This window comes from Anabas testudineus, chromosome 11, assembly GCF_900324465.2.
Source record: "Anabas testudineus chromosome 11, fAnaTes1.2, whole genome shotgun sequence".
Taxonomy (NCBI): Eukaryota; Metazoa; Chordata; class Actinopteri; order Anabantiformes; family Anabantidae; genus Anabas; species Anabas testudineus.
The window spans coordinates 15,089,149-15,113,909 of NC_046620.1; the positions used below are offsets into that span (position 1 = coordinate 15,089,149).

Sequence of the window (24,761 nt, forward strand, 5' to 3'; positions counted from 1 at the left end):
ACACTCGGCAATAATAAATGTTGCTTTATGATTAGAAAAATTATCTTAGTCCACACTGTCATTCCAGCATCTAATTATCATATTTCAGACTAACAGTATGACATATGTTCTGTCTTGTTCCAACTCTTCATTCAAACTAAATGATGCTTACTATGAGTGAATTATTCAACCGCGGGCTTTCAACCAAGACCGTGTTTCTGTGTTTGCGTCACTCTTTTTAAATTGAATGATTCTAGACCGTCTCATTTATCATTTCGCGCACATTTTCCAACGTGTTTTGGTGTGCTTGGAAAGTTTAGGATCTTCACTTCGCTTGCTGGCTTGACATAAATCTGTAATGACGGCCACACCAGCAGACACCAGTAAGCGTCTACGTTTGAGTCAGTGAGTTCGCAGTTGCCTTGCTGAGATATGACAAAATTTCACCCACTCTGTTGCTTATCTTCCGGCACACTGTACTCTGACACTGTAAACCTTTGCTTACAACCCAGCTCCAAGCTGAAAGGTCATGTAGTCCTCAGGAGACTTAGTGTGTTTCTACTTTTTATGATGAAGTCCTGAACCAGCTGTGAAATGGTCTCGCTTATCTCTTCACTGAAAAATTCTCTCTGTTTAGCTTTCCAATCTTTACTCCATCTTTCTTATTGTTGACTTTTTTTTTTTTTTTTTTTGTCTGATTTGTAACTTCATCACTTCATTTGCCTCGAGGCTCATGAGGTACAGTACTTCTCCCGCTCTCTGTACTCATCCTCTTTCATCTTTTGTTTTATTAAAAAAAAAATGTTAATGACCCGAGCATGATACCAAGATGGCCCTTATTTTGCCTTTCTTTATATCCATGTATCTGATGCAAGGAATTGTAATGGCAACGTGCTTTAAAGGCACGCCCTGCTCATGAAACAGGAAAACAACAGTTGTGCCTGTGCCAGAGATGCCATATGACATTGATATTATGGAGACAGATGCAACTCCTGCCATATCTGGGAACATCTTCAAGACATTGTCTTGCTATGAACTGCCACCGAGCCGGCAGCGAATGGGAACTGTTTGCTCAAAGCGTCGAGGAGAATTTTTGATCATATAGGTTTATTCCCTGATACAGTTTGAGCTGAAACTAACAGTGGATCATTGCAAAGCCAAGAATGGTAATATTGTTGAAACCATGTGCAGATATGTGAAAGGAAAAAAAAATAAACCTAATATTTTCTTTGCTTTCTTTTCTTTTTTTTTTCTTCCAACAGGACATTTTTGCATCCAAGGATGTGGCAGAGAAAGTAAGCCTCCCACCCACACGTTCACATTTCTTAGGGGGGGGGGGGGATTCTTATGGAACATGCAGATTAGGGGAACTGAATAATATTGATTTCCGGTTGGGAAAGGACAGGGAACCAGTTCAACATGTATCCTCGCTCTAATCCAGTGACTCCCAGGGTCCACGATTAACAAGCCTTTGAAGAATAAATAGCTTAACATACATCCATGTATGTATGTTCTGGCCACTGTATCCACCTTTATGTTGTGTGTATGTGTGTTGTGCATCGCCTCAGAAAGGGAAATAGTGCATCTGTATTTCCTCCTTCCTCTTGCACATAGCCAGCTTGCTGAGTGACTCTGGACTGATTTACACTTCATTGTGCGCTGTCTCAGTTGGGAGTTGCTGCTGCCTATTAATTTTGTCATTCACCTACACTAGGCATGTTCTGTTCACAAATAGAATACAAAACTCCAGACGCTTCATTATGTTGCTCCTGTGTGTGCTTACTAATGCAGCTGGCTGTAAGCTGCGACTTCCTCAATGTAGGTTATTACCTGTGTTGGAGCATGCAGCTTGCACGCCGCTGGGGGCACTTGCAGAGGAAGAAAAGTGACTTCTGTGCGGTGAATTTAGATTTGGTCAAATTACAAAGGGGACAGCTTTTTTTTTTAGGTTGAAATGAGAGTAGCTTAATGACATTAATACTGATAATACACACAGTAACACTGCTGCTGACAGACACGATAAGCAGAGCTGTGCTTAAAACACTGTTTACTACTTTCTCAGTCATTAGCTCTCACAGGAAGTTATCATAAATTTGGCAAAGCGGCTCCAGTTGTACACGCATTCAGAAAATTACAACTGAGAACGTTCGGTACTCTTTGTTCTGTCAAACTCTGGTCGCAGGAGAGACAAGACATGCACGCACACACACACATACTCAGATGTGCTCATTGGGATGTTTAATACCAAAAAGCAAACTTCGCTGACAGGATGTTGGAGCCAAAATATGAGCCGGTCTGCTGAGACGTTTAAGCTAATAAATGAGCATAGGTGTGGGTGTGCATAATGTAGAATGAGAGCCTGTGCACTGTGTATTGGGATGTTGGATGCTGAAAAAGTGAGCCTGTTTAGTTGAATCAGAAATACGTGGGATAAGTGGGATACTCTAAACGTTATGCTGGAGTGCTCATTTTGCAGACTTACAGCTGCAGTTATCTTCATAGTGTTCATAGTGTCTATACCCATGGACAAACAGTTTGGTTCTCCCAAACACAACTCTAATGTACAGGATGCTGTATGCAATGATGCTTCATGACTTCCTGGTGTTTCTATCTGCTATTTAGGGCGATAATATCTCCTGCCTGCAGGTGACCACTCATGCTAAAACCAGACGTTGATGTTGACCACGTGTTAAAATGATAAAAAACACTTCGAGAGTATCTGAGTGGTGAGATTTGGAAGTCTCTGGACTCTATAAATAGTGCTTACCAACAAGTGAGCTTATGTAATCTAGTGATTTTATATACATAAACACAACACAGATTCACAATTGAGCATTTATAGTGAAAACCAAAGCATAAAACAAGCACTGCAAATGCTACTACTGAAGACTGAGCTTACCATGCTGCAGAAATACAAAGAATCTATGGAAATACTAATTTCCCGAACACTAAGCATGGGTTTTTCAGACTTTAAAAGGTTAAATTAATCTCAATTAACTGAGAGCAGTAATGACAGTAATGCAGACTTAGTTAATTACAATGATATTTTAGTGCCATTTCTTAATGTGGATAGAAAATAAACTGCGCTTTTACTTTGTTATCTAGACGTTGACACAGTTTTGGCTCGGCCTCTGAGGTTTTAAGTGGAACTATGGACTTGACTAAGCCTACTGTCAGAGACAAGAGCATGGAAAGAGTGAGTCGTCACTGCAGCTGGTCCAGCCAACCATTGATAGATTTGTAGCACAGACATCGCCTGTGCAGTTATTCGCTCTCTCAGCAAGCTCGTAGTTGCAGCTTCAATATATCCAAACTTCCTGGTGTGTGAAAGCTCCCAGATACACTGGATGGGGTATTCAGCTTGAATTACTCACTTCCACTAAAAAGGCTTCAGTTATTTATAACAGTTGTTTGGAATACTACATACTCTCTTATTTGTATGTGCGTGTGTGCGTGTGTGCCCTCCTGTGCGAAGCAGCTGGTCTGTTCACTCCTGTGCTGTGGGAATCAGACATTCTTATTGATCTCCCTCTCCCACGGGAGGTGTGTGTGCATGCATATGGGCGTCTGTGTGTGTGTATGTGTGCCCACTTGCCCACCTCTCATCCTTTTTTAACCGCATACTGTAGCAGCAACGGGGATACAGCATATTTTAGTTTTGTGTAACACTGCCACCGTCTGGTGACAGCAGAAATTACAAGAAGCTGAATTCTAAATATCCAAAATGTAGTATAATATTAATTCTCTCTCTCTTTGTGTGTGTCTGTCTGTCTGTAGTGTGCTGGTTGTTTATTCCTGAGTAGGGAGGAAAATGTAAGGATCGCTGATCTTTACCTTCACTTCTTTCCATTAGAAGTCAAAAGAATGATGAGTGTGGGGTGTGTAACGGTGTGTTTCTGATACAGGTAGGAAATGTAGGTGGAGCTGCTGGGTTGAAAGGGGAAAAAGGTGACCGGGTGGGTATTATGTACAGAGCAGACACACAAATCTGTGCGTGTGTGTCGTGAGACTAATATCAGTGGAATGTATGATGTCATCATGTGCCCAGACATGCCCATACTGAGTGATGTACCGTAGCATTATTCACATAAATATACATACACACACACACACACACACACACACACACACACATACACACACTGGGATGCTGCTATAGTCTCACATGATACTGTGCACCATTACCTAGTTGATATTCTTACAGCTCTCATTTATTCCGTTCCTCGCCCACAAGCAATCACTCTTTGTCTCTCTCCATCTTAGGGTGATGACTGTTCTGGCTCCCATTCAGGCCCAGTAAGTAACGTTGTGTCTAAGTTTCACACCTTGCCTCATTTTGTGGAAAAAAACTAACAACAACAACAACAACAACAACAACAAAACATTGTCCCATTATTTGGCAATCAGAGCAATATGAGCCTTTTTTTTTTGGCAAAGAGTGGTTTTGTTATAAAACATGCCAACAGAGTGTCTCTAACCTCAGTGCACGGAAGGACCCAAGGGCCAGAAGGGAGAGAAAGGAGAGTCGGTGAGTGCCAGTCTTCTGTTTTGGGTTGCAGCCCTATGTCCCAATGGCTACAAACCCTGCTAACCCTTCAGCTATTTAGTTTGATCTTCAGTCAAAGCCTTATTATTATGCATCCAGTGCCAATGTTATGGGAATGTGTGAGTGTGTGCATCTTATATTTATGTTTTGGAGAGTCGTCACGTCACGTGTGTGTGTGTGTGTGTGTGTGAATGACCCACACATGACTGTGTTTGCGCATGTGGCTGAGTTTAACTTTGATTAATCTGATTCACAAATACACATACCGCAGATTGTCGCCTGCGCAATGGGGGGCGCCTGCCTGGTTACGCGTTTCACAGGTTACGTGTCTTCAAGTGGAGCATATGGGTCCCGCTGGTAGTCCATAAGGGTTGCTGACTTGTCGCTGTGCTGTTTGCTGTGCTCCGGTGGTGTGTGTGTGTGTGATGTCTCTTTAGAGTCAGGTCATTGATCGGGGCCTTGTATCCATTTCTTCTCTCTGCAGGCGGTGCTTGCCAACTGGGGTGAAGCAGCTGGATACAAGGTAAAAGGTTTAAGAAATGTGTAGCGATGAATAATAAAGATACGACCTTCTGCATCATCGTCTAATTAATTTCCATCCCCTTATTATTTGCACTTTTCCAACTCCCGCATCTCTCTTCTTGCATGTTTCTCACCTTATTTTCCCCCCGATTGTGTCTAGGGAGAAAAAGGTCAGAAGGGAGAGATCGGTCCACAGGGTCTCACTGGCACTCCAGGGAAGGATGTAGGTGTTCTTTCGCTTTTTTTTGAGGGTCTTTGCTTTGTGTTACAGGGTAGTTACAGTAGTTACAATCAGTTAAAATGTCTTATTTTGAAATATACAGTATATTGTCAATCCAAGTGAGCATGCATTCACAAACACACGAGTGCACCTACACACACACACACATATACACACATATCCTCTTACACAGGCACTTTTTCAGGCTAAGAGTGGATATTCAGTAAACTTATATGGTATTACTCTTTAAGCTCAGACTCCCATTGATATGTGTTCTCCCCCCATGGCGTTAAGTCGGCCTGTTAATGCCTGCTAGATTAGGCTAGAGCAACAAAGCTTGCACAATCAATGCCGCCTCATTGATGGTGCTGTTCGTCTCTCACACTGGCAGGCGCCTATTCAGGAAGACTTAAACCTTTTAATCTTCCCTGTTCAGCGCAGTGATCCTGTAGACGCATGAAAAGTTTTGAGGAACAAATTACGACGTGTGTACCCTGAGATATTCCCCTGGTTTTCAGCATCAGACGCACACGCGTGTAGCTGTTCGCCAGGCTAAGTGCTTGTCGTGGACAGATGGATTTGGTGGAGGATAGATTTTCCTAAGCCTCCCATCCATCTGACATTGTGAATATGAATGCGCTTGTTGATGTGACTTGAATCAGGCAGGCAGAAAATATTGCATATGCATCGCTGAAGATAATACGTCTTGCAGACTCGTCCTATTTGCAGTTATAAAACGTCAAACAAATGAGGGAAATCAACAAGTGTCTTCAAACATTTTGAATATTCTACAGAGCTTATTTGATCATTCTGGACCAACCCTGATGATGTCATTGACCCATATTAATGCTGTCACTCACTTTTGTATCTGTCACCGTGTCACAGGGTCAAGCGGGGAGCATCTGTGTAGTCGGCCCTAAGGGACAAAAGGTCTGTCTACATTAAGTTTGAGAGTTTATACCATCAACCTGTCTGTCACTTACATTCAGATCACTTTAATAGAGTTTGCTTGTTTTCTCAGGGTACCCCAGGTATGGTCGGTCCTGAAGGGCTGGCTGGGGAGCCAGGGAAACCCGGACTTCCAGGCCGGCCTGGAGCCGGTAAACCAGGTCCACCTGTAAGTGTTTTTTTTTTTATTTGGAAGAACTCTGCAGGGAAAGAAAAAGCTTATTAGCACTTTTTAGATGGTGTCCTTTCACTGATAATCTCCATGTCCTCACGAGTATATGCAGCACTCAGAAGTAGAGGGCAGGACTTGGCTAGGACTTATTGCAGCTTTCATTGTTCTTGGCAGAAGCATCTCTAAAACAAAAAGAAGGTGTCAGAAAACGTATTTGTTCTTTTATCCCTGCCAGGGCCCTCCTGGTGAACCGGGTGGGGCTAAAGGAGACAAGGTAAGGTTTTGGCATGTGACTTGTGAGTGTATAAACCCCCCACCCACACTTTAATGCTAGTTAGCCACAAAAAATACATGGGCCTAACACATAAACTGGGGACTGTCAGGACGGTGGGGAAACCACTTATTTGATATAAACACAGTGATTTGTGTCAACAGGGAGAGGAAGGACCTCCAGGAGAAGAAGGACCTCCAGTAAGTCCCCCTTTAAAGATTGATTGATGTATGCAATGTATGTTTAACTGGCAGCAGAGAATATTTAAATATTGAGCTGATACTAAAGTGTTTGACTGGGATTCTGCTGTTTTCACAGGGCCCAAGAGGACCGAGCGGGTCTAAAGGAGAGAAGGTATAATACCACGTTGACATTGTCTTTAATCTCTTTATCTGTACGTCTGTGTCCTCTCACATCCCTATATCCACACTGACTAACTCATATTCAATCTTCAGGGTGACCCATGCGAAGTGTGCCCTGTACTGCCTGCAGACATGGATAACACGGTAGCTCTGCAGGGGAAGCCTGGGCCTAAAGGAGAGCCTGGACTACCGGGGATAGGAGAGAGAGGTCTACCTGTACGTACAACAGTCTGACTGTAATGCTAAACTCTAATGGATTCTGAACCTCAGCATTCAGTTCAACAGCGATCTTGATACTTGTTTTATTAGGAAGTTTTAGACTGTGAGCTGTACCCGATGACTCAACCTTGAGCACTTGTTTGATAGTGCGTATATTTTATTTTTCTTATCACTCTGAGGGAAGGTATGGCATTTATTTCTACCTTGGGGTTGTATTTTCACTTGTAATTCTTACCGTGTTGCAGCAGCTCAAGGAGAGAAACCGTGATATGCTGTCAAAAGTTTATTCTCCAAGGCAAAGGTCATTTTGTTAATTTAACCTCAACGTGCCTTTCTATCTCTCTGGTGAGTTAGGACTTAACATACGGTGTAGTGTTTCCCTCTCTCTCTTCATTCTGCATCTTCCCACTTAACCCAACAGATGAAATGGGGAATGATTTGTGGAAGGGAAAAAAAAAAAGAATATAAATCTGGCCTTATGAGATTCTCTGTGCAACGATTTCCAATAGTGCCAGCATCCATCTGTCATACCTGGTTAGGGCAGAAGGAGAATAAGGTAGAGCAACAAAGAGGGGGCGAGTGAGATATGACCTCACTCTTAACAAAGTTGAACTAACTCTTAACTCCTGCTTCTCTCTCCTCTTTTCTTTCCTCGCATTTTACCAGGGGCCTCAGGGTGCAGATGGCAAGGCGGGACAAAAGGTATAGAGTTCCCCCCTCATTCATTTTCAGCTAATGGTCCATTCATATTCCGTGGAAGCGTGACCTGTACACGCTCATCTGCATTCCTACACATGGAGATATGCTAACATCAGCAGGGCGGGATGCTCTCTCCTAAAACAGATGCAGAAGAAGCTAGCTGAACTAAACTCCATAAAGTACAAAAGAGACCAGAGTCCATGCACCCACTGTCATCCGCCCCCTCACACGCTGCTTAAATACTCCCACATTTGCCTAATTGCAGTGACCGGTGTTTTTACAATGCCACGTTGAGACACAGCATCTGAAAACAAACATGCACATGGAGGGTGAGCTGGGACTAATTTGCTTTCTTGAACGTCTCTGTTTTTTGCGTGTTTTGGCAGGGAGTACCGGGATCGGATGGTGCCAAAGGAGAAAAGGTCAGATTGGTGTTTTTTATTAGATATGAGGTTAAACTGTTACTTGTTTACCTCGTTTTGCTGCCAACCAGCTAGATGAGCCTAATTAGTTTCCCGTGCTTTGTTTTTCTTGCTAGACCTGCACATGCAATTTTTACTGTGCTGTGATTCACAGCAGAATGTTCCTAACCATGTCAGCTTAGTTTGCATTTCCTTCATTGTAATAACCAACAGGTTACACTCAGCTGAAGTTGAACAAAATTTTGCTAAATCTTCTAAATCAGTTAAAAATATTCACTTCCACTAATGTGAATACTTGTTTTGAGACAATGTCCGATCTAGCCTTGTTATGCTGATGTGCCTTAGGGAGAACCGTGTTCTGTGTGCCCCACTCTCGGACATTTGGACCCTAATGTCGCCTTGCCCCAACTCCAACTACAGAGAGGCGAAAAGGGAGAGCCTGGGATTGGACAGAAAGGAGAGCAAGTAAGCCTGTTGTAGCAAGAACTGATGTGATTCAAGTGCTATATTAAAAAAACAGAGCATTTGGAAAAAAAATCCAAGGTGAAAACAATACCAAACACCCTTATCTTCTTAGTGTTGAGGGACTTAGTCCTCACTGAAGGGAAGGCAATGATATATAACCCGCGTAGTAGAAGGAAACTGATTGGGTAATTGTTCTGTTTGACTATGTCTATTTTTGATTTTCTTTGCATCTGTGTGTTTGCTTGTATGTGTGAGTTGTGATAAGCACATTCATTAAAATGATATATTGCCTACTTTTTCCGTGCCACAGGGTGAACCGGGAAATGTAGGATCACCCGGTCTCAAAGGAGAGAAGGTAGGTAACATTAAGATGGGAATAAAAAGGGAACTCGCTCAGTACATTGTTGAATGGGGCTCTTAATAGACTTTATGAGGAAAAGAATCACAGCACTGCACCAAATTTTAGTTCTCAAAATGGACTGCCGTAGAGATTTTACTCTGTGGTGAACGTATTAGTGAAAAGCTTAAGCTGACATGACTGCCCGCAGGGTGCACCTTAGTATGCAATGAATTTAGGAGATCCATCCATTTTTATCAATTTGTAAAATTCAGATGCTGTAGTTCTTTTTTTTTCTTTTTCCACTTGTCCGCAGGGCAGTTCAGGCAGCAAAGGAGCTGATGGGAAGCCGGTAAGTTCAAATTCAGTCCTTTCAAACAGAATGTCTGGCTTCACAACCTGATTCAGTGATGTTGAAATAAAAACGTGTCCACATGACAGGGTAAACCTGGAGTAAGGGGACCCATGGGCAAGGATGGACAGACAGGAGCAAAGGTACTTTAACTCTGAAGTGAGAGGTTGGGTGCATTTATAAAAGCTTTCTGGACTGCAGTCTTTTTCCATAATGTTCTGAAAGTAAGTGCTGTTCTTTTTGTGGTCATCGTTGTTCTGTTTTGTCAAGGATTTACCTTATAGTATGTTGTCTTTGTGTGCATATTGGTAATGGTAATACCATTTATAGGTTTATCTCATTTAATGTCAAATGATTTACCTTTTTGCAGGGAGATCAAGGACTACCTGGTGTTGGTATTCCTGGAAATAAGGGTGAGAAGGTAAGCATACAATAGATGTAGCATGTAGCTTTTTTTATATGCTTCGTTTAGCTTTAATGCCATATAGGAGCAACTTTTCCTGACTCCCTTCCCTTCCCTAGGGCGAGTGTGGTGTATGCCAGCCATTGGAACTTGGCAGCGGACCTGCTGGTATCAAAATGCCTGAGGGAACAACAGGCAAACCAGGCGAACCAGGCCCTCCGGGGCCACCTGGGCCTCCAGGTCTTGGAGCTGATGGCAAACAGGTGGGATTGCTTTGTAAGGAAAATATAGTCATAGTACAGTATATTATACAATATCTTTGAATTAGGAAGCTGCTATTTATTAGATTCTTTGAATAGTGCGAGTGTTAGCAATTTTCGCCTTGTTTGCAATGGCAGGAATCCAGCGAGGCATCCAAAACCGAAATGGCTAGAAAATGATCGATGCTATCCTTATCACACACATCCACATCCAACTCTGCAAACTGAAAATGCACTGTTATATCTGGCAGGGCCTCCAAAGACCTTCCTTGACCTTCCTTGAGAGGGCAGTGTGATGCCTATAAACTCTGTGCACACATATTTTACCGATTCCATCTTGTTGTTGGTTCATTAAGCTATAGACATCTCAATTGTCTTTATTACATATGTGCTTACATTATATAGTAATTCTAACTATTGTGCAAACAGCTTATAATCAAGTTCAAGACAAAATAAAACTGCCTAATATATATGTATTGATACATTTTCAGTTCATAAAGCATGTTTTACAAATTCCACAAAACCAAAGTAGCTTCTTGTTTTTGTCATGGTGAACACGTTGAGCGGTTTGTGAAGCTGAAACATTCCACTGCTACACTCTTAATGGTTATTGGATATGCAGGGATTCTCCTCTTGCCACAGAATTGTTACTAAGTGTAATACATCTCATCCGGCTTCTGTCGCCCCTTCCAATTACATGCTGTGTGCCTCCTTGGTTAGCATTATGTCAACATGTTATTTTACCTGAACAGAAAATGGCTTGCACGGTACTTGCAGATAACTGCTCATGTGTGAGTGTGGACACATGCACTTGTGTGGACATAACTGTGTGAATTTGTATGTGTCATTCTACTTTGTTACACAGGGCCCCCCGGGTCTTGCTGGTGCAAAAGGAGAAAAGGTAAATTTCCTGTTCAAGTATCTTAAAGTCTCCATATTAATTATTTATCGCGCCGCCTGAAGGAATGAGACTGCACTATTTGAAAATATTGGTGGCCTTTAGAGAGGACAGGAAGACTTTCTTTACTAATTTGACATCTGCCAAGACCAATGAGGTTTGCGGGAAAATCACCCCACATGGTATTAACTAATATCTCAAGGGAGCAAGGCACTCTACTTTATTTCAGGTCACCAGGTTTGTCTATTGGAATGCTCACATCACTTTACCCAAACAACTGGGGAATAAATCTGCCATCAACAGTGCCAGGCCGCCTTAAATTACCTTCAATTTCTTCCACAAAAGTCACTCTGCTTGGACTTCCCAGTGGAGCCAGACAGACACAGGATTACTAAGGCTGATAAGCATATTTGAAAGTCAAGTACATCTGATAAAGTTATATCAGCTAATAACAAAAGCTATGTTTACACTCCCAATAACCTGCGATCCAAACATAATGTGTGTCTTGTTAAAATCTGCCAGTCACATTGCTTTTGGTGTCTTCCTCATTACATCATCATACATTGCCTTGCTTGCTCGCATTGTTCTGAAGTAGCAGGAAACAAACAGGATGTTATATTTCATAGCTCATGTTCTCATGGTTGCAATCAAAATAGGGACTGACTCAGAAAAACATTGCTCCCTAGCACTGTGCCACGTGAACTTCAGGTCTTATATCATCGTATTTTAATTTTACCAGGGTGATACAGGAGAAAGAGGAGACAAGGGATTGGATGGAGTTCCTGGAGCCCCGGGACTGCCTGGCGAGGCCGGTCGAGATGGGCTAATGGGCATGAAGGGAGAAAAGGTATGGAGGGCCTGGACTTTTAAGTCAGGCAGTTTGAGTTTGTGGGGAACTGGCGTTTGGCTTTTTTCCACTGGAGACACCCACGTAGGTGATGCCATAGATGCCACAGGTTCCACCTTGGTTGAAGAAATGTTTTCAGTGGTTCAAAAGTGACATTAAGAGGCTAAATGAGAGCACTGGCATGTTTTTTTTTAACTTCTATTCCAATGTCTCTAAAGGTTTCTTGATTTGGTCTTCCAGGGTGATGCCTGTACCAGCTGTACCTCGTTGGGCGATTCAGTGGGTGATGGTGTAGCTGTGCCAGGCCCCAAAGGAGAGAGAGGAGACCCTGGTCCCCCAGGAGAAGGAAAGCCTGGCAAACATGTCTGGGAATTATGTATTCATTTTTCATATTTACTGCTGGCTCCCTTTGCTATGAGAATTGCTGATGACCAGCGCACATGTTTTCTTTTCAGGGAAAACCAGGTTTACCAGGTGTGCAGGGACCTGCTGGTCCCAAGGGAAGCAAGGTATGAATGTCTATTTATTGTATTTTCATGCTTGTATATACAGTACATAGTGGAGGATTGTTTATTTGTGCATCACTGAGAAAATATATTTTGTGTGTGCCCCCTACAGGGAGAAGCCGGAGCTGCAGCAGTCGGCCTTCCGGGACCTCAAGTAAAACTGCCGGGCTCACTTACAAAAGTTTAATGTTGACAGCTGATGCAGCTCAGTCACACAGAAACAGAATATCAGCTGTGATCTCTCTAATGAACATCTTCTCCTCCTATAACATCTGCAGTCAGACTTTCCTTGCCTCTCTGATCTAACAATAAAGTCACGAGGTTGTAATTAACCATCCAAAAATAATCCAGAGCCATTTTCTCTCAGTTCCTTTGATTCAAAGTGGAATCTTTATAGACTTGTTTACACGGAGAAGCTTCGCTGCTCTTTCACTGCTGTCTTCACTGCTAACTCTAAATCTTAGGCCTTCTCATCTGAATCTTATCTCTGTGTTTTATCTCCAAAACTCCTAAACATCCCGTCTTTCGTTGTAGGGTGTAGAGGGACCAAGAGGGCTCCCAGGACTTGTAGTAAGTTTCTTTGATAATTTATTTGCAGACGTCCGTCTTTTCTAAAATACACATTTAGATTTTGGTCTAATGATTTGATTCTTGATTGTTTTGTACAGGGGCCACCCGGGGCCACAGGGTTGCCAGGCTCAGTTGGCCCTGCAGGGGAAAAGGTAGCAAAAAAAACAACAGATTTCAATAAGCGATGTAATGAATGGATGTGAGATTATAATGAGATTACAATGTGGGTGTTTTTATTCATAGGGCTCAAGAGGAGACATTGGGCTTCCAGGACCAGAGGGTCCTAGGGGCTTTGGAGTACCAGGCCCCCCAGTAGGACATAAATGCAGCAATTTGCTTGTTCATTTAATGTCATATCCTTATATTGTCAAACACTCATTCCTATTTACTTTTTGGCCCACAGGGTAACGATGGAGCTCCTGGCTCTAAAGGAGAAGATGGCAGACCAGTGAGTGGCCTTGTTACTTTATTGTTCAGACTGTTTCATTGGCATGCTTATTTTTCGCACGCGCGCATCAGCAATTTGAAGAGATGTTCGAGAAATTTAAGACACAAACTTGAGTTGTCTCTTTGTTAGCATCTGTTTAGAGTTTTAATTATCTTTGAGCTTCTTTGGGAATTGTCCTTGATTTAGGCATCATTTGTAACCAAGGATGTCTGCCTCAATCCATAATAGAGGCGATGTCTGCTCCCATCTCATCTTCTGTCCCCTGATCTATACTCAGCTCACTGCCCCGTGAGCTCTCTTCTGGAACAACAAAACAAGAGTAACTGTTTGTGTGTGTGTGTGTGTGTGTGTGTGTGTCTTTGTGTGTGCTGTCTCCTTCTTTTGCAGGGACATGATGGAGCTAAGGGGGACAAGGTAAGTCTACCGTTTTGCTGAGATGAAGGGATCTGGATGGGATTTGAATATAAGGGGGTGGAACAGATGGTAATCGTAAGAGATGGTTTAACAGCCTGCCCCTCCTTCGCCACGCACATGCACACACATGTGCTGGCGCACACGTGTGCACGTCGGCCTCGGGGCTGGGATAGAGTAGCAGCGGAGGTGACAAGTGTTCTGTTGCTTGCAGACAAGAGGAGTTTAGGGACCCTAAGAGGGAGTGTGTGGGCCTATTAATTACCACGTTCGCCTGAGCCACCAAGTCCAGACTGTCACCGAGATGGTGGGAGAGATGAAGAAGCAGAGGAGGCAGTGCTTTAGGTTCGGGAGGGGCGTGGTGCAGGAGCCTTTTTTCAAAAGTTATCATCTGGGGAAGATTTTCAAGATTTGGCAAAACTCTATTCTGACTTAGATACAGATATTTTGTTGATCTGTTTTTTGAACGTTTATTTTAGGGTGAACCCGGAGACTGCAACTGCTTACCACAAGGGTACCAGAACAATGGCGGACCTGTGAGTACACACTTGCAATCACATGCTGAAATGAACACACGCAGACGCAAGAGCTTTGTAGCATCACAACACTCAGAATACGCTGAATTTCTAAACACTCTCTGGGGTTTTATTATGACTCCGCAGGGGACGCATTTAGAAAAAAAAAACGAATGTTCATGCTTGGTTATTTCCCCTCTGCATCTTTCTGTGCGTTTGACACTTTTTGTGTTATTCTCCACTTCACACTCTCTGCATATCCTGTTTGTGCATGCGTCAGTGCTGCTCTGATTTTGACTCCTTTTTGCCTTCCAGGGAGCTCCAGGAACAATAAACATGTTGCAGCCCGGGCCTCAGGTCTGATCTGTCAGCCAGCAGTCCTGTCTGATAACTTAGACTTTGTTTGCAAGCTTTGTGTCTGTTGTCACCAAGCAAACTTTGGAAATCACAGTACACTTTGTCGGTGTTTGACAAAGAATTTGTTAATGCCATTTGTGCTCATGTTTTTCTATGTTTCAGGGCCCACCAGGACCTCCAGGCCCACCTGGCCCCCCTGGTCCTCAGGGTTTTGTTGGAATACAAGGACCTAAGGTAAGAGAAAGGTGCAGCAGGAATGTGAGGGGGGGATCTCTCTTCAGTTCAATTCAGCCGCATCTCCATCAGCCTGAATTGGACAACAAGATACTTATACTGTAGACTTTGAGCTTGGGCAGCTGGGCTACACAAATAAAGCTTAGATGTGCTTTGCATCTTTAGGGATAAATAAAGTCCATGATATGCATGTAGAAGATGGACTGACACATAAAATGTTTGTGCAATAGCTTGGTTTAAAATAGACTACGATAATCAGGCTCAAATAATAAAATGCAACTAATCTGGTGCTTCAAGCTTTAACCCCCGTGGGAAGTAACTGAGCAAGCTTTGGGAATGTCTGCCAAGACACAGTTATTTGGAGGTCTGGTTTTAAGTTTTAAAGTAAAAAAAAAAAACCAAAAGAATGCAATGATTTTCAAAAGTACCTCTTTGATTCAGTTCTACATTTGAAATTCAAGCAGACCTTCAAATAAAGTGTTGCTGCAACCTGTGCTGCAAGAGTCAAAGGTGTAAGAAAGACATCACACGAGGTGATGGTAACTGGATGGAAGACGTCATATCTTTGACAAGGGGGCATTTTTAACATTCATTGAAAAAAAAATAAATAAAAATAATTCTTAATGCAAATCGATTGAAGAATCTTTGTTCAAATTCCCAAATTTAAACTAGTTTTGAGTTGAATTTCATCAAGACATGGCAGGAGAGGGAAGAGGTTTCGCCATTTTAACCTGACCCTTTGACTCTGCTTTGACCATTGGTGGAGATGGGAGTGGCTAGCCCCTGACTGGCAACACACCAGTTCAACCTCAGTTCCTTCTTTCAGGGTATCCCTGGAAACGACGGGATACCGGGGAAACCGGGTTTGCCTGGAAACATCGTAAGTAAAATTAGCGAGAAAAGGTGGAGAGGCGGCGTTTATATGCTGACTGCAGAGCTAGGGGCCCATGTATAAATTATGCAAAAATCACAAAATAAGGGCAGTGAGGACTACAATTTGTTTTGCGGGGATTTATTAATTTAAGGGAACAAGTTAAGTGCTTACAAAAGTACGTAAATTGTAATATATCACGATCACACGCCCCACCCCTACAGAGTGAGAATAAGATTTATCACTGTGAAATGTTAAATACCTCTCTAGATTAAAATACTGTATGACTCTAGCAGGAAAAAATAAAAAAAACATCCACATGATGCCATCATCCCCCCGATGGCATCATGTGGATGTTTGTGTCTAGAACCATATGAAGCCAGTTGAAAATCTGTGAAGTTGTCCTTTAATGAGTGGTCTCTATTTGTCTGTTGGAGTGGTCGTAAGGTGGTGTTTTAGCCTGTTGTGCTATTCCATCACCTCCAAACGTCTTTTGTATTCTTGTGCACAAAGTAAGTTTAGTGACAGCGCGGTAGGTGCAAGGGCAACATCAAAGTGAAGAGGCAACGTGGAGTGTTAGCAAGTTTCCTGTGGGTTTGACTCTCTCTGTTGTGTTTCTTCTCTAAGTCTGCCGATGGCTTAATTTAAATTAAGGGAACGTCGATGCTGATCTCCAGCCAGCACAAAGGGAACTTCACCTTCAGCACAGGAGTTAGAGCAGTAGTTTAGTGGAGAAAAGGGAGATCCTAAAAAAAAAAAGGACGGCATAGAAGCTCTGCACAAACGTGTTGATTGATTTCATGCAGCATAACATAAAGCAGCACCTCTGTTAAAGTGACAGACGTATACAGTGCACACAGCCACGGTCTGAATACTAAAATGCAGATGCACATCCACAGTATGCCACAGTATGAAATTGGCTCGCTAACGTTTGCGGGGTTTCTGTTCCCACACCTTCACTCGCTCTCCTCTTTCTCTCCTACTTAGAGCTAGTTTGCTCTCCTCTGTGAAGGGAGTAGTACACACTACTATGAGTATGTATGAGATCTTCAGAGGTTGTTTTTTTTTTGTCTATGTTTTGCATGAATCATCATAATTTCTCAAAACAAGAATATACTGACAAGAAACCTGTTTGTTTCTGGCCATTTTGAGTCTATAATAGAACCCACAGTTGCTGATAGCTCAGATACTAGTGCACAGAAGGCCAGAGTTAGTTATATATTTCAATCAGCACAACAGTTTTCCGCTGTGAACACTTAATTGCAACTGCAAACACAACGTGCCACTGGAACACAGGAATGATGTGTTATTATACCTCTGTGCACCTATCTTGATATTCTTTAAAAAACATCATCAGTAGTCACTTTTCATCACCTAATGTTGGTAAGTAAACACACCAGTGCTCCTTTTTCTTTCATGATTATGAGGTATAGTTGTCAGGATCCTGAAAAAAAAAAACAGTGCTATTTTGAACGCATCTTTGAAAGTTAACCTCAAATGGTTAAGAGAGCAATTCACAGATCCCTTTAGAGTATAGCAGAAGTTAATATTATAGATGCCCGTGATGTGGGTGGTTTCCATTACAGAGAACCTACTTTTGAACAGGTCTGTTAATGCGCAATGTCTTGTTGTGGCCAGTATAACAGCCAATAGCATGTGGCATAAAATAGCCTTTCTGTCTAATGGCTCCACTTTGAACAATGTCAAATGGGTTTGTAATGACTTTGAAACCACGCCAGGTGCTATCGACAGGCTCTCACAGTGGCAAGGGTTCCACTGATTTGATAGGGAGCCGGCTGCCTTTCACAGTAAATGTGATTGGCCGTGTGGAGTGAGCTTTTGTTTCAGGATTTACTATCAATAAACAGTGTTACTCCATTGTGGCATTTGCTTTTTTCTTTTGTTTTTGTCATACGGACTGCTGTTTTTCTTGTTTTTGAGAAGGTCCTGCACAGATACGTTGCTTGGCAAAGGTGTATAGGTGTATCTACTTTATGTACTTTATGTGGCTCAAGTGCGTGACTATCATGCACTAGAGCACTAAAACAATTCCATGACAGAATCAACAGGAGAAATATTGTACAGCAAGGGAAAAAATAAAAATACCCTTATACCCTTATGAATTGGACATTCAGATGTAAAAATCCAAATGATTTTCTTTGATGTCATGAAGTTCTTAAAATAATATTAATTACACTTCTGTTTCCCTGCCCCTCCTATTGTAGAACCCCTCTGGACCACACCAGCTGCCTCAAGACGTTGCTGTAAGTAAAAAGATGCGTTTTGGACAATGGATTTTTTTATTTGGTGGCTCTTCCGTGCTTTTGACTTGCCGGTTTTTGGTATAAAAACTGTTCAGTCTGTTTGTTTTGTCTAACATAGGAGGACTGTGATGGGGACTGTACCCAAGGGTCACCAGGGGTACCAGGCATGGCTGGTGCCAAGGGCGAAAAAGGAGATCAGGGAAAGCCTGGTGTAACCCCCTTGGACAGCTGTGACAGGGTGAGACTCTGAGGGCCTTGAACTTTCTCGTCAGTACATTTTGTTTCATATGATTCTCCAAAGTCGGAATCATATGAGCCGTCACTAATAGCACAGTGACTGTTTGCTGCTTCGCTTTAATGGGTGCAAAATGACAGTCCCTCATTTTGCATTGCATCTGGGTTTGCATGGCCCTGGTGTGAGAAGCTGTGAGTCAAACAGAATATAGTGCCAGCAGTGAGACATTGCTCTGGTAACTTCATCTCTTGTCCGCTTGCAGTGTTTGGAGAGACTGCAGAGAGAGCAGGCAACAGAAGCAGTAAAATCATTGTCATATTCTATACACTAATACATACATACGTGTACACAGCCGTGGAAAACCACATGCACATTTCCTGGTATTTCATTTCTTTCGCCTCACAGAGTGACCGATCCTGCACAGGAGCACCTGGAATTCCAGGAATGCCTGGATCAGCAGGAATTAAAGGAGACCAAGTGAGCCTATCTCTGTGTTTCCCAGTGCACATAATGTTAATTTGATACAAGACTAAATGGATGTCTGCATTTGTCCAAGTGTGCATATCTAAACAACTATACAGATTTCAGCTTTGTCTTCTTCATTGCAGGGTCCACCGGGAGAGAGGGGCCAATCTGGAATACCTGGAAACATGGTAAGGCTTTTCCCTAACAAAAGTGTTAAGATGTTTTACAGTAATATACACAGCACATAATTCTCCTATAGCTGTGGTTAAGGAGATACTTTACACTTATGAAACAGACAAGTGTTTTAAAATTCAACATGTTCTGTCCACAGGGACCTCCTGGTTTCCCAGGACCTCCAGGCACATCTGGTTTACCTGTAAGCTTCTTTCACACTTGCTTTCTCTGCAGAGGTAGAAGAAGTATGCAGATCCTTTACCAAACCACAAATATATGAATCTAAAAATAAAAAAGTAACGACATTATAAATATTCCTTTCAAAGTAAAATTCCTTTATTTTTGTGGATTGTGATCTATAGAAGTGGAAACTAACAATAAATAGACCTACAGTAGGAAAGTACCTCTAAATTGTACACTACTTGAGTAAATTAACTTGGCTTTTCATCTTTTTAAATCCAGCTCGCCTTGATTATTCCGTCTTTGCAAGCTCTGCATCCTCTTTTGGGAGCTCTGTAATGAAAGTTATTTCAGATGAGGAAACAGTTTGGTTGTCTCCTTCTCCAGTTGTTCAATTATTTCCTCCCCGTCTGAGTGATGGAGAGTGTGACTGCTGTGCAGAAACGTCCCTCCAGCTCTCTTCCTCCTCGTGCTGATTTATTGTTTTAGGAGATTGGAGATGCTAAATGGATGAGCTGTGTGAGCGCTGCGTGGACTCCATTTGCAGCGTAATGTAACTTGCTGTGTGCGGTTGCGTGTCTCTACTGTTTCTAAGAGACAAGGAAGGAAGTGTCACCCTGCTGCGGAGCATATTACTCATATACACTTTTGTGAAAGTTACTAACAATGATCAGCCACTAATTAGTTTCTTCCCATATAAATTCGTTTTTCTCTCTAATCACGCTCTGATAAATGCAATAAAATCACTAGATCTGGTATCGGACAGTGATATTCTAACCATTTTTTGGACTACAGTCTTATTTGTGTATTTATTCATTAGTTGCAATTCACATTCATTTCAGAAATAATGATTAGAGCATTCTCATTTTTATCTTATTTTATTTTATTTTTATCTTAAAAAATTAAACTAAATAAATAAAAAAGCTTTCTTTTGTTCCAGCACTCATCTGTCTTTAGCATCTGTCTACAGCATCTGTTGCTAGGCAACAGATCACGCTCTCACATGCGTATTAGTATTTACTTAAAAATACATCGCACTATTCAGATGATCAACTATGAAATTTATGTCTTCAGTGCATCATAGAATTATTCTGTGTTCAAAAGAAACACATGAAGTCAGTATCAAGGTTGTTGCTTAGTAACAATTCACACCGCTTTCCTCGTTTGATTTTTTTCTTTTGTTTGATGAGTGAGCTGGGTCTTAACCAAATAATAGTAGGGGCAACATTTCAAATTAGTAAGCAGAAAAGAATAAGAAAACTTTATTTACAGTGCTAAATTATCATCCTAAATCCTGAATCAGGTGTCGGGGCAAAATGACAAACTCAAATGTACAGTAGTCAGTCCCATAAGGACATGTTAGCTGTTTCCTCTCTTTGATAGTGTCTTGTCTTGTACTTGGTAGGTTTCTGCTAAAGGAAGTCTCCTGTCCCTGTCTTCCTGTCACATCATCTGCTTCGTTTCCTAATCATTCTTCACTCATGTCATCCTCAGGGTCAGCAGGGCGAGCGAGGCCAACAGGGCCTCCCAGGACTGAAGGGTGAGCAGGTAGGTATCAGTTTGGCTGAAATTATTATGCTGATTCAATCATATAATTGATTATATGATATTTACCCTAGGGTCCTCCGGGGACACCAGGATACCCAGGAACCATGGGACCACCTGGACTGCCTGTAAGTTACTGGAGAATGGCATTAACAACAATCTGACAGCTGTAACTGATGAATAGGTGGTTACATTGATGTGTGAACTGACATTGATTCACTGCCTTTTTTTATTTGTTAGGGACTTAAGGGTGAACGCGGCAGCCCAGGAAGCGCTGGTCAGAAAGGAGAATCAGTAAGTCACTACACTAACACCAGACAATGAATCTGCTGTGTTTCTTACATACTGCTGCTAACACATCCTTCCCTCCTGCAGGGCCCTCCTGGTAACCCCGGGTATCAAGGACAGCCTGGCTCATCGGTCAGTGGAGGCATAAATTCTGCGCAGCAATATTTAGAGTCTGGCATCTTCATTCATCATCGCAAAGTTTAATAACTGCTTCACAAAATGAGCCACTCTTTGTCTGCAGGGTATTAAAGGAGACGCAGGACCGCAGGGCCCTGTCGGTTCCAAAGGGGATCAGGTAACACATAATGCCAACACAAAATAGAAACACTTGACTATTATAAACCAACTCTATATACGTATATGTTACCCTTTTTATTTTTAGGGTTTCCAAGGACAGCCAGGTTTCCCAGGACCACCAGTATGTAACTGCTATAGATTCCATGTTGCCAATTAAACTTTTGGAATACGTGAAGCGATTGTACATTACTTTATGTTTTTTTTAGGGTCCACCTGGTCCCGCTGGAAAAAGTGGAAGGGAAGGGCTCCCTGGGCTTAAAGGTGAAAAGGTGAGCAGTTATCACACATTTCGCTGTTCATGATATTACTTACATGCAAATTGATGACGCTGTGCTGAAAAAATGACTATTTTTAAAGGGCAATGATGGTGTTCAAGGCTCTCAAGGATCAACAGGACCTCCAGGCTCACCAGGCTCCCCAGGGCTGATGGTATGCTTATCTTATATTGCTGTTTATATTGTCCAGTGGCCCTCTTTCATATCTGTGAACTGTGTACTGCTGTATTATAGTCTTCATGTGCACTCTATGTTTATGCATGTTTATGTTCATGCAGGGCCCCCCTGGCATCGAAGGCTTGGATGGGAAAGATGGTAAACCCGGGCTGCGGGTAAGTCAAGCACGTGCAGAATATCTAAGTATACTCTACTTAGACATGTAGGGATAGATACTGTATGTATATATTAGTGATTTCTAACACTGTGTTCATTATTTTTTCATTAGGGAGAGTCAGGCCCACCAGGCCCAGCAGGACCAAGAGGAATTCCAGTAAGCACCATCTCACCTGATATCATTCTCTATTCAAAACAGAAAGACAAACATTCATGAATTAGGCATGAGAATATACAGTATATCCTGGAATTTAAATGCTAAATCAGCAGTAAAATGTCTAAACAACCACATTAGTGCAGCATTTTTCACAGACATTCAGGGCCATGGTCCACAGAAGACAAACTCTAGTACCAACGTGAGGTTCACACACGTGGCTTGTGTGTGGCTTGGTTTGACTAAATTATCTAAATTATCTTAACAACTATTGAATTTATTAGTGCATATTCCTTTCAAAATGAAATATAATTTAATGATGCCTTCATTTTTTATTGTCTAAAATGGTCTTTTAGCCAAAATATCAGCAAAACAAATGAGTTTCCCATTAAATAAGGCATGGCTGTAATCATTTAGCCTTGGAGTCCTCTAGAGATAAATGTAAATGGTATTTAAAACCAAGCATTCCCATTTAGCATTTGTCTTTTTTCACATCGAGTAGCTTGTTTTGGTCTATCTTGGTACATACTTATGTTTTTTTATGCTATAAATAACTGTAATTACAATTATATGGTTCACCTTTGGATTCCCTAACATTAAAGCCGGTATGCAAATGAATGCATACAACTAGACCTCTGTCACTGAAAAACCTCTAAATCTAAACCTCTTTATGGAGTAACCGATAGCGATAGGTGAATTGCTGTGATCTTGATATTGTGCCTTGCATTTTGAATTGAAATTAATGTATAAATCTCAAGATAGATCTTAACTTTTGACTTTTGCATAGTTTCACCTACAGCATCCTATGCAAATTAACAGGGACTGTGAAGCATGGTATTTCTCCCACATCACTTGCGTCGGCGCACTACATTAGTATGTGCAATCATTACCTGAGTCTTGTTAATGTTGGAGATGTCACTTATGATGTGACCTCATTTGAAACTTTTAAGCTTCCCGTCGTCTTGTAAGGCCTCTCTCATATTCTATCTTGTATATCGACGTGGCAGAGATGGCGATGTTCATGCACATACAAGTAGCGGCCTCTCTCCATCCATCCAACCATGTCTTTTTTTTTTTCTTCCCCCCCTCTTACTCTCTCAGTTTCTGTTCTACCCAAGAGCAGGTGTTTGGATTTCAAAGACACGTCTGCCTGTTTTTTGGCAGCCTAGACTTTGTGAATTTTGATACTGAACTGATTTTATTCTCTTTGATGTCTTTCCTCAGGGATTCAAAGGGAAACCTGGCCATGCTGGCTTCCCTGGACAGAAGGTTAGCCAAGCACTCATTGCTTTACCTTCATACTCTGCATGACTGTTTGTTTACTTACAGTTGCCGTCTGTTGCCTGTGCTGTAGGCCAAGTTGTTTTATCAAGCTGATAATTATGACTGTGTCAGGTTTTATTACTGTGCTACCTCGTTGTCCTCTAGAAGAAAAGTGATGTGTTCCATTCATGCTTCCTCTAATAATTTTCTGTATCACTCCAGGGCGAGGCTGGACCCTCAGGTCCACCTGGGTCCCCAGGCAGACCTGGACATGAGGTGTTTATTTTTGCTGTCTCTCATTGCAAGTATAGAGAGCACATCAATAATCAATCTAAGAAAGGCCTAAATAAGAATATATATGTACTATATCATAGTCAGTGTCACCTTGTAGATCTCTAAAAGTCAATATGTGACTGTTCCAGGGTGATCCTGGTACCCCGGGAACTCAGGGACGACCTGGACCCCCCGGCCACATAGTAAGTTCACCTCCTGTTTAAATTTATGCAAGCATGATATTATCATATGTTAGTGAGTTGTACCTAATGTGTGTGTGTGTGTGTGTTTACTTTTACCGTCAGGGTTCTACAGGTCCATCTGGACCACCAGGACCTCCTGGTCCATCAGGAGTGGTGAGAGAGCAGATTTAATTATTGCTTGTTGATTACAGTAAATAATTACACAAACTATTCATAAGTAGAGATAAAGATATGGCACTGTAATGAAAGATTTCTAAGGTAAAACTGTGAGAAACTATTAGTATAGATGCCAGGTGCTGTGTGTTGTTGGTGTCTGTGTGTGACAGAGGGCGAAACACAAAGACACAATTGAAATTCTGTCCTGCAACCTAAACTGCAAACAACAATAGAGAATCTAAATGTTCTTGTCTTTTCTCACTTGCTCTTCAGGGTATAAAGGGAGATAAGGGCCAGACTGGGGAGCGGGGTCTCCCTGGAATGGCAGGGATCCCTGGACCTCCTGGGCACCCAGGGCCTATGGTTAGTACATCTCAGCTTGTGTCCAAATGTGTTCTCATAAACAAAACAAAAAAATTCAATTAAACATCATTCAAGTTGCTTACCTTTTCCCTCCTGCTCTAAATTTGTCTTGTAGGGAGAGCCAGGCAGTGATGGTGCTGCTGGTAAAGATGTGAGTAATGTCTGGGTGTGGCGTTTGACACCATTAAAGTATAATGGAGAAGAAGCAATTCATGCCCTGAGATACATTTTATTTCATTCTCTGATTGTCTCTTTTGTTTGTTGTTGACAGGGAGCACCAGGCCTGCAAGGGGACAATGGGCAGCATGGTCAAAAGGTAAGATCTGACACAGGTGGTGTGTGTGTGTGTGTGTGTGTGTGTGTGTGCGCGTGTGTTTGTATGTTTGTCTTCACAAGCTGAACATCAGCCACTCATTACCTCCGCAGACAATCTGAATTCAGCATTCTTTTAGCTCAGGG

At 42.1% G+C, this 24,761-nt stretch overlaps 1 protein-coding gene across 5 annotated transcripts in view; it reads left to right on the top strand.

The window, feature by feature from the left end:
- The window catches only part of col16a1 (collagen, type XVI, alpha 1), a 53,725-nt gene that overhangs the window by 24,503 nt on the left and 4,461 nt on the right, over positions 1-24,761 (top strand). For 2 of the 5 annotated variants that reach the window (XM_026347646.1, XM_026347645.1), the window contains 58 exons: positions 1,242-1,274; positions 3,757-3,792; positions 3,885-3,935; positions 4,243-4,275; positions 4,463-4,507; positions 5,010-5,048; positions 5,208-5,270; positions 6,153-6,197; positions 6,289-6,384; positions 6,623-6,661; positions 6,823-6,858; positions 6,977-7,012; positions 7,114-7,236; positions 7,906-7,941; positions 8,325-8,360; positions 8,706-8,825; positions 9,136-9,180; positions 9,479-9,514; positions 9,604-9,657; positions 9,885-9,935; positions 10,037-10,180; positions 11,043-11,078; positions 11,815-11,922; positions 12,163-12,285; positions 12,378-12,431; positions 12,541-12,582; positions 12,963-12,998; positions 13,097-13,150; positions 13,242-13,310; positions 13,402-13,446; positions 13,834-13,860; positions 14,337-14,393; positions 14,688-14,729; positions 14,892-14,963; positions 15,790-15,843; positions 18,060-18,098; positions 18,217-18,336; positions 18,596-18,634; positions 18,739-18,810; positions 18,942-18,986; positions 19,130-19,174; positions 20,647-20,700; positions 20,772-20,825; positions 20,938-20,991; positions 21,073-21,117; positions 21,227-21,280; positions 21,368-21,403; positions 21,489-21,551; positions 21,640-21,711; positions 21,836-21,889; positions 22,003-22,047; positions 23,269-23,313; positions 23,530-23,583; positions 23,730-23,783; positions 23,886-23,936; positions 24,213-24,302; positions 24,418-24,453; positions 24,574-24,618. In XM_026347646.1, coding sequence (XP_026203431.1) covers positions 1,242-1,274; positions 3,757-3,792; positions 3,885-3,935; positions 4,243-4,275; positions 4,463-4,507; positions 5,010-5,048; positions 5,208-5,270; positions 6,153-6,197; positions 6,289-6,384; positions 6,623-6,661; positions 6,823-6,858; positions 6,977-7,012; positions 7,114-7,236; positions 7,906-7,941; positions 8,325-8,360; positions 8,706-8,825; positions 9,136-9,180; positions 9,479-9,514; positions 9,604-9,657; positions 9,885-9,935; positions 10,037-10,180; positions 11,043-11,078; positions 11,815-11,922; positions 12,163-12,285; positions 12,378-12,431; positions 12,541-12,582; positions 12,963-12,998; positions 13,097-13,150; positions 13,242-13,310; positions 13,402-13,446; positions 13,834-13,860; positions 14,337-14,393; positions 14,688-14,729; positions 14,892-14,963; positions 15,790-15,843; positions 18,060-18,098; positions 18,217-18,336; positions 18,596-18,634; positions 18,739-18,810; positions 18,942-18,986; positions 19,130-19,174; positions 20,647-20,700; positions 20,772-20,825; positions 20,938-20,991; positions 21,073-21,117; positions 21,227-21,280; positions 21,368-21,403; positions 21,489-21,551; positions 21,640-21,711; positions 21,836-21,889; positions 22,003-22,047; positions 23,269-23,313; positions 23,530-23,583; positions 23,730-23,783; positions 23,886-23,936; positions 24,213-24,302; positions 24,418-24,453; positions 24,574-24,618 — 3,282 coding nt within the window. The remainder of the gene's footprint in view (positions 1-1,241; positions 1,275-3,756; positions 3,793-3,884; positions 3,936-4,242; positions 4,276-4,462; positions 4,508-5,009; positions 5,049-5,207; positions 5,271-6,152; positions 6,198-6,288; positions 6,385-6,622; positions 6,662-6,822; positions 6,859-6,976; positions 7,013-7,113; positions 7,237-7,905; positions 7,942-8,324; positions 8,361-8,705; positions 8,826-9,135; positions 9,181-9,478; positions 9,515-9,603; positions 9,658-9,884; positions 9,936-10,036; positions 10,181-11,042; positions 11,079-11,814; positions 11,923-12,162; positions 12,286-12,377; positions 12,432-12,540; positions 12,583-12,962; positions 12,999-13,096; positions 13,151-13,241; positions 13,311-13,401; positions 13,447-13,833; positions 13,861-14,336; positions 14,394-14,687; positions 14,730-14,891; positions 14,964-15,789; positions 15,844-18,059; positions 18,099-18,216; positions 18,337-18,595; positions 18,635-18,738; positions 18,811-18,941; positions 18,987-19,129; positions 19,175-20,646; positions 20,701-20,771; positions 20,826-20,937; positions 20,992-21,072; positions 21,118-21,226; positions 21,281-21,367; positions 21,404-21,488; positions 21,552-21,639; positions 21,712-21,835; positions 21,890-22,002; positions 22,048-23,268; positions 23,314-23,529; positions 23,584-23,729; positions 23,784-23,885; positions 23,937-24,212; positions 24,303-24,417; positions 24,454-24,573; positions 24,619-24,761) is intronic. The other 3 variants (XM_026347648.1, XM_026347647.1, XM_026347649.1) reach the window with 3 other exon arrangements.